At 36.4% G+C, this 13833-nt stretch overlaps 2 protein-coding genes across 2 annotated transcripts; one reads left to right on the top strand and one right to left on the bottom strand.

Moving 5' to 3' along the window:
• Positions 1-2280: 2280 nt before the first annotated feature.
• On the bottom strand, positions 2281-3690 carry LOC128856293 (uncharacterized). Its single transcript, XM_054091589.1, has one exon. It carries the CDS (start codon positions 3474-3476, stop codon positions 2505-2507), a length of 972 nt encoding a protein of 323 aa, XP_053947564.1. The 5' UTR covers positions 3477-3690; the 3' UTR covers positions 2281-2504.
• Positions 3691-7790: 4100 nt separating this feature from the next.
• On the top strand, positions 7791-8714 carry LOC128856579 (uncharacterized). The gene has a single exon (XM_054091887.1). It carries the CDS (start codon positions 7791-7793, stop codon positions 8712-8714), a length of 924 nt encoding a protein of 307 aa, XP_053947862.1.
• The last annotated feature ends 5119 nt before the right edge of the window (positions 8715-13833 follow it).

Below are 13833 nucleotides of genomic sequence, written 5' to 3' on the forward strand. Positions count from 1 at the left end.
GCTGCGTTTAGGTATCTTGCTCTGATCTCCTTCAGTACCGGACATCTTCCTAAGAAGTGCTGCCTATCTTCTTCCGCGTTTAAATTGCAGAGGGTGCAAATTTTCTGGGTATTTCCATACGTGGTTGCATTTAGATTTAGTAATCTATATCTTTATCTGAAAATTGTTGTAATGCCATCATCTTCTTTAATATATGATTCCCCTCTTGAGTACTCTAAATGTTTATGAATTCGCGTCGCGCTTGACTGTGCCTTTTGCCTTGCCATGTTCAGATCTTTTATTTTCATTTTGGTAAGGAGTTGCACACAACGATTTTGCCAGTCTGTAGCGGTGATGTTTTCTTCAAACTTCAGACCGAACTCTATTCCCATGTCGTTCAGATGCTTAAGCCAAAACACATTTTTACTTAAGATGCCTTGTGTTAGTTTGTGTGGGAGTCTGTTACAATTGTATTTATAAATAGTTTTCCAGATATACTTCATGTGTAGTTCTAAAGGAATAAATGTTGCTATCTTCTAAATTAGTTTCTAATGTTATTGCATAATTTGGAGTGAACTCGGGTAGTTTGAGGATTCTTTTAATGAAGTAACGTTGAAGTTTATTTACTTCATCAAATAAGGCATACCCCCTGCGTAGGTTTGTATCGCTCTGCATACCGCTTGGAACAGCTTCCATTTTGATTTTAATGATCAATGGCTTCGCTAAACAATCGTTCCATTTGCAATTAATACTAGCTTTTGCTGGAGTATTCCTGGCTTCTAAGTGCTTGCCGAATGCCATTTTGGGTATGAGAATGACGCCAAGACATTTATATTCGGCCACCAACTTAATTTCTTCACCTTGGTACCACTATTTTCCTGCCTGGGAAAGTCGTCCACCTCTTTTAAATACCAACATTTCCCATTTCTTTGGGTTTAATTCCATACTCCATTAAGCGCACTATTTTTCTAGGTTATTAATCATTAGATTGCATGACCTCAGGGTTATCCGCCAGGAGAACAATATCACCGGCATAAAGGAGAAGACGAATATTTATTCCTTCAACCAATAGTCCGCCTTCCAAATAGTCGTGCGACAATTGTGAAGTAGACAGCTGCAGTATATAAACAGACAAGCAATGGAGCGCATAAAAGTCACATTAAATATTTCCAACAATCAAAATATTTTTATTTATTTAAAAAGAAATTTATTCAAAACCAAGCCGACTCCGAACGGCAGACATTTTATGAGGAGCTTTTTCATGGCAGAAATACACTCGGAGGTAATTGTTGACGCCTGTGGATCTCTGTACGCCTTAGATCAGTTCAGACATATCTGGTAGGTGCACTTTTTCCTTTTCAGAAACGAACGCCTCGCTTTCGTCAATTGCGCAGTCTAAACTATTGCACTGCGTTTGTGACCGAATTCATACCTTTATAAACCAAGATTAGGGCGTATACTAGGATATGAAAGGTGTTTTAAGAAGTAGTGCACAAACGCGCTGCTGCAGCTTAGACAACCAAATCCCGTGCATTCCCATTGCCATCTGCACACAATGCGTTGCCGGCTCATCTTCGGCTATTCATAGAATATCTAAGAACAGACGAACGGCATAGTCGGCTACTAATCTTATGCAAGTGTTTTGTGGGACATAATCTATGCCCGACGAGAGCAGAGCGGCTGAGAGGAAAGCGCTGAAATGGTTCTACCTTCTCCTCTAGACAGCTTCTGCAGAAAGTACTTTAATCCCAGGACTCATCGTATGGACATTTAGCGGACGATGTCCGGTAAGAAAACCTACCAAATTCGAGAGCTGCAGCTTTGTTAGACTTAGAAGTTCCCTCGAGCGCCCCCAATCTACGCGTGACCAGAAAGATCGCGCGACTTTGTACGCTTACGCATTAGCGCCCAGTGATTGCTGAGTTGACGCGAGTCCCATCTTTCCAGGGTAGACCACTGTGCTCAAGGGAACCCCAATTCCCTCGTTTTGCGATGAAACCGTCTCCACTGAGACTATAAAGGAACTATGATTAGATGATAAATATGCAAAACGTCTTATGCACTGGTTTACGCGGGAACAGAAAATCGAGAATCGCGCATTTTCCGTAGTTCATTTCCTAAATTATTGTACAGAACCTGCTCGATTATTATTTTTTATACTTATCCTAAGCTAGTAAATGCAATCAGTAGCGCGCAAAGTTGTATTTCAAGTGAGAAGTCAGAAAGAGTGAACACCAAGCAGCTATAAAACAATAAAAACAACGAATATTTAATATCTCAAAATTCAATTCAATTCATTTGTATTTTCATCTAAAAAATTTCGCTACAACTATTACAAATAAATAACAATTCAGGTAATATTCATAGTCAGGTTGGCAACAGCCACTTATTTACATAGTTTCAGTCAGTTCAGTATTCAGTAGTTACGAGTATTCAACAGCCAGCAGTTACTTGGACCACTTTTGTCACAGGATAATCACAGTATAAGTTCCCAATAGAGCCAGATTCATAATCCATTCGATTATTCAGTCGGTGAGACAACAACATTTCCGCCTGTGGGCGGAAGTGTGCGTACACAGTTCGGTTGATTCGATGGTGCGCGCGACTCCATAACCGGGCACAACTGCAGCCAACGGCACGCTGGGCGCAGAGTGATCTTTGTTTGTTCTGGAGTCTACGCAATAGCGTTTCGGTGCACTGACATACTCAAAATCCTGTTTATAAATGTAAGCTGGTTGAGTGAGTGGACCGAATAGGCCAGCTACTGCTTCTGGCAAATGGCTGATATTACAAGTGGAATACGCGGGCGCCTCGTGCAGATTTTTACGCCAGCGGCAATACGTACCTGTAGGTGGCGTATAGTTGACATAATTTGTGAATGAAACGCCGCGCCGCTGGGCGATTGGTGAAGATGTATTCGGCATGATTTTCTCATTTTCGCGAATCATTAAGATTTCCATCTTTAGATTCGAAACAGGCTCATCACATTCTGGTGCATTGCTGCTTTCCACGCTCGAATTGCTCATGTCCTGCGTGTTCAAAAGTATGCTATTGCAGCTAAACGTACTCCAACTGCTGTCGAGGTCGTCGGTGGAGCCACCAGAGTAGTAACCATACGAACGCTCCAAAGTGCGATACTGTGGCATGCGCTCCGATTGCTGTGGCTGCTGCTTTTGTGGAGTTTCTGGTGTGGCTTTCAGCTTATTGGACACTCTCGCATACTTGCGATTCGGTTTCCGAAAGGCGGGCGAGCGCTTCAGTTGTTGCCCTTTTCTTGGTGGTGTTGATGGCACGGATGCTGGTGATCGCATACCATCGCTACTCCAACCGCTCGTGCTGCTGCTAGCACAACGTTGCGGCTTGGCATAGTTGCTTTCAGCGGTGCTGTTAATGCGACTGCTGAAGTTACGTTTGCGTGGTGTTGAGCGCAGTTCCACATATACTCCATCACTGCTTTCGTCGCTACTATCGTAAATAGAGCTGGATGAGCAACCCATTTTTGGCTTTCACAAATTTAATTTATTTATATAAAACTTTCGAATTCTCTTCTACTCTTCAAATGTCCGCTCTCGGATGGTCTGTCAATCACTGTTTATCACTGAATGACCTTCGTGTAATGTAGCCTGCCCATTTATAAGTTAGATAAATCCGAAATTTCTAGGTAGCTACGCATGCGGTGTGCAATGCCCGCGACTGGTGACTGGCGGGCGACGAGCGCTTGCGTAGGGGAAGAAAGCAGTGCAAGTGTTCGCTAATGACTTACCTGGGCTACAGTGGAAAACGAGAGTGAGACCAGCAGCGTTAAAGTTTTCTGCTCTCCCGATATTTTTATGCAAACTACCCTTGCGCACACACACATACATGCATGCATGCATTCATAAATACCTTTGAGCTGCAAGGCTGTTAGTGGCTCCTTTGTTTACAACAACGCGTTAATGCGCACCCAGACGTGTAAATTGAAAGCAGCGCTGCAGGTAAGTATGTATTAATATGAACATATGTATGCATTATTAGGAGGATCCAAAAAACACGTGGAAAATTACCATTGAATTTGCATAGGAAGAGAATTTGCACAGGAAAATTTGCACTTTGTTTAAATTTGGAAGTTTGGTGTGAAATGTTCACAGATGGATAATATTTAGACTCCTCTTTTAATTTCTCTTCATAAATGTCCTACCAAATCATATACACCAAAAATGGAAAAACTGAGATTTATAATTTTTTTGTAAATTTTTCAAATAAAAAAATTGTATTTTTCTAAATAGTTAAACTTATTTAAATAAAGCTGAGGGGGGGGGGATACTTTTTTAATATTATATTATAATATATTTGTGAAGGAAATTTTTTTGAAAAATCTTTAAATAAAAATTAGTTTTTCTAAAAAAAGCATAGGCAATAATTTTTTTATAAATTGTTTAAATAAAAAAAAATTGCCTAAATAGTTAAATCTTTAAATCAAGCATAGGGAATCAATTTTTTGATATTTGCAAATTTTTGGATATTTTGCAAATTTTTGGATTTGGAAGTTTTTTGTAATTATTTTAAATGAAAAAAAATGTTTTTCAAAAGGCTTTTAAATAAAGCTAAAGGGAACATTTTTTAGATATTTGTGATGAAATTTTTTGGCAATTTTTTCAAATTAAAAATATAATTTTTCTAATAGTTGAATTTTATTAAATAAAGCATAAACAATAATTTTTTTAAATATTTGTCAAGGATTTTTTTTTGAAACTTTTCAAATAACAAATTTTCTTTCTCTAAATGATTAAATTTTTTAAATTAAGCAAAGGGGATAATTTTTTTGATATTTGTGAAGGAATTTTTTGCGAATTAAAAAAAAAATGGGTTTTTCTACAATAAATAGTAACATTTTTTTAAATAAAGCATAGGGAATAAGTCTTTGGATATTTGAGAAGATATTTCTTTTGGAAATTTTTCATATATAAAAAAATTTTATTTTTCTAAATAGTTAAATTTTTCCAAAACAAGCAAATTTTTTGACAATTGTGAAGAAACTTTTTTGTAAATTTTTTAAACAAAAAAAAAAATTTTTAATACTTAAATTTTGTTTAATAAATCATAGAAGATAATTTTTTGGATATTTGTGAAGGATAATTAAAAACGAGCTTTAATATTACCGTTTTATAAAAGTTGTATACCAATTTGCGGAATAATATTTAGTTTTTCTCCTATGGAAACTAAGATGGAATTTTTAAAGCGAAGGCGGGGCGGTTAAATATTAGTTTGGGGAAGAAGAAATTCATTATTCAATTCAGTGTTTGATATCTCGTAAAGTATCGATCAAACAATTTAAATTTTATTCTCGTTGTCAAGGTGATATTTCACAGCTCAAAAGTTATTTTGCTCTTTTTTGTTTGTTCCATTCAGTTCTGAGTTACAGGGTGTTATGGAAGTCAATAAAGAAAAAATTCGGGACATTTTACTGTGTTTCTTTCATAAAGGCAAATTAAAAATTTTTTTTTGGAATTTCTGTAAAAATAATTATTTTTTAATTTAATTTATGCCAAATTTTTTGCAACCCCGACCACTGTGCAGCGGAGACATTCTAATGCGCTTCTATACAGGATATTTGGATATATAATATGTAAGGGTAAAGAAAAGACAACTTTTTGCCTTAAATTTGCTCTATGACCAAAAAAAGTTATCTATATTTTTTATTTTTTTATTTAATATTAATTTGGGAAAATAAATCTACTATTTCTGCGTAGAATTTTTTGCGCCAATGGTTTCAAACTGTTTTATGTTTGATCTATAGTTCCTGGACAATGCTACGACTACCAACTCTTGATTATTCCTGTGAGTTTACCGACATTATCGACATTTTCTATTAACATCAGAAATGTCTGAACGGAATCGACGAAAACAAAATCGCATTATCGGCCCCATAAACACCATTCACAATTTTAGCGACCCGGCTTCATCAAAGAAAAACTGTAGAATGTACCGAATTTTCTCTAGATTTACAAAAAATGCATTCATAAATATCAAAAAAATTATCCCATATGCTTTATTTTCACAAATTTTGACCATTTAGAAAAACAAAATTTTTTATATAAAAGATTTACAATAAAATTCTTTCGAAAATATCAAAAAAATTATCCCTATGCTTTATTTTCACAAATTTAACTATTTAGATATTTTCTCTTTTTATTTGAAAAATTTACAAAAAAACAACCACCAAATATAAAAAAAATTATCCCTATACTTTATTTAGGAAAATTTAACTATTTACAATAGAAAAATTTTATATTACTTTTTATTCAAAAAAATTAAAAAAAAAATCCTTCAGAGATATTAAAACAATTATCCTCTATGCTTTATTAAAAAATCAAACTGTTTAGAAAAACTAATTTTTATTGAACATTTTTATTTTCAAATATCAAAAAATTATTCTCCAGGCTTTAGCAAAATAAATTTTATTTATATTTGAAAAGTTTTCAAAAAAATCCCTGCACAAATATCAAAAAAAAAAAAAAAAATATCCCCCATGCTTTATTTAAAAATTTAACTTTTAGAAAAAAAAATTTCCTTGTATTTGAAAAATTTCCAACACAAATATCAAAAAACTTATCCCCTATGCTTTATTTATATTAAAAAAAATTAACTCTTATAAAAATACATTTTTCTTATTTATAAAAAAAAATTCCTTCACAAATATCAAAAAAAAATTATCCCCCAAACAAATTTAACTATTTAGAAACCTACTTTTCTTTTATTTAAAAAAAAAATTTACAAAAAAATTCGTTCCAAATATCAAAAAATATACTTTATTTGAAAAAAATTAATATTTAGAAATTACAATTTTTTAATATTTTTGTATTTGAAAAATTTCCAAAATTAACTTTTAGAAAAAAAAAAAATTTTATTTGAAAAATTTCCAGCACAAATATCAAAAAAATTATCCCTATTCTTTATTTACAAAAATTTGACTATTATAAAAATACATTTTTCTTATTTAAAAATTCATAAAAAATATTCCTTCACATATATCAAATAAATTATCCCCTAAGCTTCATTTAAAAGCATTTAACTATTTAGAAAAATACAATTTTTTTTTATTTAAAAAATTTATAAATCTCGTTTTTTCTATTTTTGGTATATTTGGTTTGGTAGGACATTTATGAAGAGAAATTAAAAGAGGAGTCTAAATATTATCCATCTGTGAAGATTTCAAACCAAATTTCTAAATTTACAGAAAGTGCAAATTTTCCTGTGCAAATTCTCTTCCTATGCAAATTCAATGGTAATTTTCCACGTGTTTTTTTGGATCCTCCTAATAATGCATACATATGTACATATTAATGCATACTTACCTGTATCGCTGCTTTCAATTTACACGTCTGGGTGCGCATTAACGCGTTGTTGTAAACAAAGGAGCCACTAACAGCCTTGCAGCTCAAAGGTATTTATGAATGCATGCATGCATGTATGTGTGTGTGCGCAAGGGTAGTTTGCATAAAAATATCGGGAGAGCAGAAAACTTTAACGCTGCTGGTCTCTCTCTCGTTTTCCACTGTAGCCCAGGTAAGTCATTAGCGAACACTTGCACTGCTTTCTTCCCCTACGCAAGCGCTCGTCGCCCGCCAGTCACCAGTCGCGGGCATTGCACACCGCATGCGTAGCTACCTAGAAATTTCGGATTTATCTAACTTATAAATGGGCAGGCTACATTACACGAAGGTCATTCAGTGATAAACAGTGATTGACAGACCATCCGAGAGCGGACATTTGAAGAGTAGAAGAGAATTCGAAAGTTTTATATAAATAAATTAAATTTGTGAAAGCCAAAAATGGGTTGCTCATCCAGCTCTATTTACGATAGTAGCGACGAAAGCAGTGATGGAGTATATGTGGAACTGCGCTCAACACCACGCAAACGTAACTTCAGCAGTCGCATTAACAGCACCGCTGAAAGCAACTATGCCAAGCCGCAACGTTGTGCTAGCAGCAGCACGAGCGGTTGGAGTAGCGATGGTATGCGATCACCAGCATCCGTGCCATCAACACCACCAAGAAAAGGGCAACAACTGAAGCGCTCGCCCGCCTTTCGGAAACCGAATCGCAAGTATGCGAGAGTGTCCAATAAGCTGAAAGCCACACCAGAAACTCCACAAAAGCAGCAGCCACAGCAATCGGAGCGCATGCCACAGTATCGCACTTTGGAGCGTTCGTATGGTTACTACTCTGGTGGCTCCACCGACGACCTCGACAGCAGTTGGAGTACGTTTAGCTGCAATAGCATACTTTTGAACACGCAGGACATGAGCAATTCGAGCGTGGAAAGCAGCAATGCACCAGAATGTGATGAGCCTGTTTCGAATCTAAAGATGGAAATCTTAATGATTCGCGAAAATGAGAAAATCATGCCGAATACATCTTCACCAATCGCCCAGCGGCGCGGCGTTTCATTCACAAATTATGTCAACTATACGCCACCTACAGGTACGTATTGCCGCTGGCGTAAAAATCTGCACGAGGCGCCCGCGTATTCCACTTGTAATATCAGCCATTTGCCAGAAGCAGTAGCTGGCCTATTCGGTCCACTCACTCAACCAGCTTACATTTATAAACAGGATTTTGAGTATGTCAGTGCACCGAAACGCTATTGCGTAGACTCCAGAACAAACAAAGATCACTCTGCGCCCAGCGTGCCGTTGGCTGCAGTTGTGCCCGGTTATGGAGTCGCGCGCACCATCGAATCAACCGAACTGTGAACGCACACTTCCGCCCACAGGCGGAAATGTTGTTGTCTCACCGACTGAATAATCGAATGGATTATGAATCTGGCTCTATTGGGAACTTATACTGTGATTATCCTGTGACAAAAGTGGTCCAAGTAACTGCTGGCTGTTGAATACTCGTAACTACTGAATACTGAACTGACTGAAACTATGTAAATAAGTGGCTGTTGCCAACCTGACTATGAATATTACCTGAATTGTTATTTATTTGTAATAGTTTTAGCGAAATTTTTTAGATGAAAATACAAATGAATTGAATTGAATTTTGAGATATTAAAAATTTGTTGTTTTTATTGTTTTATAGCTGCTTGGTGTTCACTCTTTCTGACTTCACACTTGCAATTTCACTTGACTGATTGCATTTAGTTGCTTAGGATGGGTATAAAAAATAATAATCGAGCAGGTTCTGTACCATAATTTAGGAAATGAACTACAGAAACTGCACGATTATTATTTTCTGTTAAGCGTAAGCCAGTGCATAAGGCGTTTTGCATATTTATCACCTAATCATAGTTCCTTTATAGCCTCATTGGAGATAAACTCGTTATTTTGCGTAGGTTCAAAATACTTTTTTTTTTATTTGTGCTAAGATTAGTACGATTCCGACCACTGTGCGCTGCTGCTGTAACTTGGCTTAAACCTTCGTTTGCTTAAATCCAGGTAGACCCACTTACGCAGTTGTTGTAACCATCCACTTTTCGTGTAGGCAATGAAAATTCTTCGTAGGCGAGACTTGTGCTAAAATACCAGTCTGATCAGCAGACAGACATTGACAAGGTCAACTAAAGGAAAATGATTTGCATGATAGATATTAAAAAAAAAATTTTTTTCCGGCCGTGCACAACATTTGTACAGCATTTCGTAAATAAGCAAAATTTAGAGTGAGTCATTTGGCTTGGTGAGACACAGAAATAGTTGTAGGTATTCCACATGCAGTTATTGTCGAACTGTTCTAAATGCTACAAGGAAATTCTTTTCGGAATACTTAAGACGACATATGTGTTAACAAAATGTAATTGAATTTAATGAATCATTCATGGATGAGCCAGTGGAGCCTGCTAGGTAATTTTACTACAATAGAAGATCAGACATAGACGGATCCTAAAACTGAAAATGTTTACGAGCTCGGTATGAGTGAGTGATGATGATATGCGCCATATGCGTATGAAAAAAAAACTTTGAAAATAAATGCATTTAACTTTGAAAGCTCAGTGCTTTACCTATATTATATACCACTTTGATCAAAAAGTTCCCGGAATATATGCAGAAAATTCAAAATAAAAATTTATTCCTCAAAAGTGATATTAAAGCCTTAAAAGTTCTCCCCATCACCTACAACGCACTTATGCCAGGGCTTGATTCACCGCTCGGTTGCATTTCTGGAACTCTATTTTCGGTATAGTCTCAGAGCTAGTTTTGATTTTTCCATTATTTCCTCTCGGCTGTTAAAACGCTTTTTTGACTCGATCAAACTGAAAATAGTCGCCGGGAGCCACAACAGCTGAATTCGATGACTGTTGGATTGTATTTCTTGCGTTCTTGGTGTAAAACAGGGGCGACGACGCGTTATTAGTACGTAAAATCCACGAGTTGTTTTTCCACAAATCCTTGCTTTGCTGGCGAATTGCTTCACGTAAACGTCTCATAAGGCCCAAATAATAGTCCCTATTAACTGTTTGGCCTCCTGGAAAAAAATCGTGGTGTACAATACAATACATACTATAAAAATCGTGAGCATTTCTATCTTTTTTGACAGAAAACAACATGGTTTTTCCGCATTTTCTTTTTTGGTTTCGGACCTCTCCACTCACACGCCTGATGTCTGGATTGCGTGTCGTACTCATAAACCCACGTCTGGTTTCCAGTAAAGAGGCGTTTGTTGAATGTTCTGGATCTGGTTCAGACTCATGACTTTAGCGATATCAAAGCGTTTTCATTTAGGATGAAACTCAGGTTCTTTGGAACCAACGACCAACTTTGCAGCAACAAGGCGCAAATCGAAATCATTAACGGATCCATAAACAATGTTCAAGTCCTCTGTCAGCTCTCTGATTGTTAATTTACGGTTATTGAATTTACGACGACATAGACATGGCGCAGCGAATAAAGATCCAGCGGCTCCGTTGGCTGGGTCCTGTCGTCCGAATGGATACAAACGCTCCGGCTTTGAAAGTATTCGATGCGGTACCAGCTGATGGTAGCAGAGGAAGAGGACGGCCTCCTCTGCGTTGGAAAGATCAGGTGGAAAAGGACTTGGCTTCACTTGATGTGTCCAACTGCCGCCAATTAGCACGGGAAAGAAACGCTTTGTTAAACTCGGCCAAAATCGCGTAAGCGGTTATCGCACCAATTAAGAAGAAGAAGATCAACTTTTCTTTCACTTTATTTATTTAATTTATTTTATTGAATTTAATCTTATTATAAGCCTTGAGCCTTGAATCATTGTCCTGGTAAACAGGCAAATCTTCTCCCGAACCAAGCTATTCCTGTAATGTAAAGATGCCCACAATGGATGGTCCACAATACCCTGAATAAAATGCAATTCTCCAAGCACAGATGCAGAAAATGAACTCCAGACCATTACTAGCCCAACGCCGTACTTTACTGTGTTTTATTTTTGGTAAGGAGCCCATCATTGAATATTCGCCAAACATAGGGTCTGCCATCTGAACCAAAAAAGTTGAACTTGCTTTTATCAGTGAATAGCACGTTTCACCAAAATGAGAAATCTTTAATGTTTCTGGGAAAATCACAGCTTTGCACGGGGGAGGCTCAATAATGGTTTGGGGCTGCTTTTTGTGGAACGGTGTCGGGTCAATTCATGGTATTGGAGTTAATATGGATGCGGTCAAGTGTAGTCAAGTACGTTCAGATACTTCAAAATAGAATTTACTGCTGATTTGGAAATTTCGACAAGACAATGATCCAAAGCACACTTCTCGTATGGCAAACAAGTTTTTCGCAGACAATTTGATCACTGTTCGGGGTTGATCATCTTCGGGTGGTGATTAAATAGAACACCAATAGAACATCTGTGAAATGATGTAAAAAATGCCCTCAGTACGCAAAATATCACAAATTGGGATCAGTATCAGTAAATAATAAAGGGCCAAGGCAGCTAGGGTATCCATTTCTGTTGAACGTAGTTGAGGTTAAATAATTTCAATGCAAAGGCGATATGGCGGCCGCCGTAGCCGAATGGGTTGGTGCGTGATTACCATTCGGAATTCACAGAGAGGTCGTTGGTTCGAATCTCGGCGAAAACACCAAAATTAAGAAAAACATTTTTCTAATAGCGGTCGCCCCTCGGCTGGCAATGGCAAACCTCCGAGTGTATTTCTGCCATGAAAAAGCTCCTCATAAAAATATCTGCCGCTCGGAGTCGGCTTGAAACTGTAGGTCCCTCCATTTGTGGAACAACATCAAGACGCACACCACAAATAGGAGGAGGAGCTCGGCCAAAAACCTAACAGAAGTGTACGCGCCAATTATTTATTTATTTTAAAGGCGATATGCAGCAAAAGGGAGTTTCAACCAAATATGTAGATATTAATGCATACTTTTCCCTTTCGCCTACATTTTTTATGACTTGACTGTTATTTGCTTCGTTCTTAAGCATTTTTCTCGCAGGATTTTTGAATTCTATTAACTTTTCCATATGAACTAAAAAATTGGCATATGTTTTTCGGAGACCTCTATTCTTGGTAATCCAACTAATTGAAGAAGAAGATTGAAACGCAAAAAATAAAAAATCCAAAGACTTAATGGACTAAATAGAATTACACCTTAAGTGCTATGAAATAAAGCCTATTAAGCAAACCATTTAACTGATTTTATTGAAAAAAGTCTCAAATGGAGAGAACTGGGTTGGGTATCGTTCTTAAGTATTTTTCAACGGCTGTATATTCGCGCACATTTTAGTTATAGTGAAAAAGATAGAGTTCTCAAGATGCAAATAGCGCGTGAACTAAAGTTGTGTGGGAAGTATGCAATTTTCTTATTTCTTGTTTTTATTGTTTTTACTTTTATTTCATTAAAATCAATGCTTTGCCAAATTTTACTCAAAATGAAAAACAAAACAATAAATTTTTGAAAATCAGGAACTGTTTTTTTTTGCCTAAAAGCAAATGCAAATTTTAGCTAATAAAAATATCTCAATATTTAAATATGTATGTACCCACATCTATTTCCTCTGAATTTTATTAGACAAATTTTTAATTTTCCAAAAACCGAAATTATATTTCCGCCTTTCTACACAGGTCTTATCAATAGCGCGCTCGATTTTAGGTAGAAAACACGTGCCAGTGACCTTAAAAGCGCTTACCATTTGCGGAGTTCATAGATACATCCCCATGTGTCGTCTATATTATACATACATGTATGCATACATTCTATACATACATCCATACATACATTCTATGCATACACACATACATATGTATGTATAACTAAGTATGCATTACCCCTATTTTATAGCGGATTTTATGTGCCCCACAGGTAAACTGATCTATTTTTCACCCGCTTAATTATCTCACACAAGCACGCAATTGTTTCAGTGTTTCCCCGAATAATTACGAAGTCAATTGACATCTGATGCGTAAATACCGAAGTTATTTAGAAAAACCCAGCATTTTTGGGACGATTGTTAGAGGTTTCGCACGAAAGCGGAAATTTTGCGACATACGCTAAAATTATGCAGCAAAGATGTTGGTCGCACCTACAGAAGTAGTAGTTAGTAGAAGAGAGTAGAAGTGATAGTAGTGCGGAAATATTTCTTTATATATGTATGTATGTAGGTAGGTACGTGCGAGTATGCACTTCAATGTGTTTGCATGGGCACCATACACATAGCTCGTGAATTTATTTGTATTTTCCCCTTTCGCTCTCTCTCTCTCTCTCTATTTTAGAATATAGTAAGTCTAACTATGCAAATCTTTCCCCTTTTTATAAAAACTAGTCTTTGAAGTGACTTTGATAATCACTACATAATATATTATAAAACAAAGTCGCTTTTTCTGTCCCTATGTCCCCGTATACGCTTAAATCTTTAAAACTACGCAACGGATTTTGATGCGGTTTTTTTTTAAAGATA

This window comes from Anastrepha ludens, chromosome 3 (assembly GCF_028408465.1).
Source record: "Anastrepha ludens isolate Willacy chromosome 3, idAnaLude1.1, whole genome shotgun sequence".
In the NCBI taxonomy this organism is placed as follows: domain Eukaryota; kingdom Metazoa; phylum Arthropoda; class Insecta; order Diptera; family Tephritidae; genus Anastrepha; species Anastrepha ludens.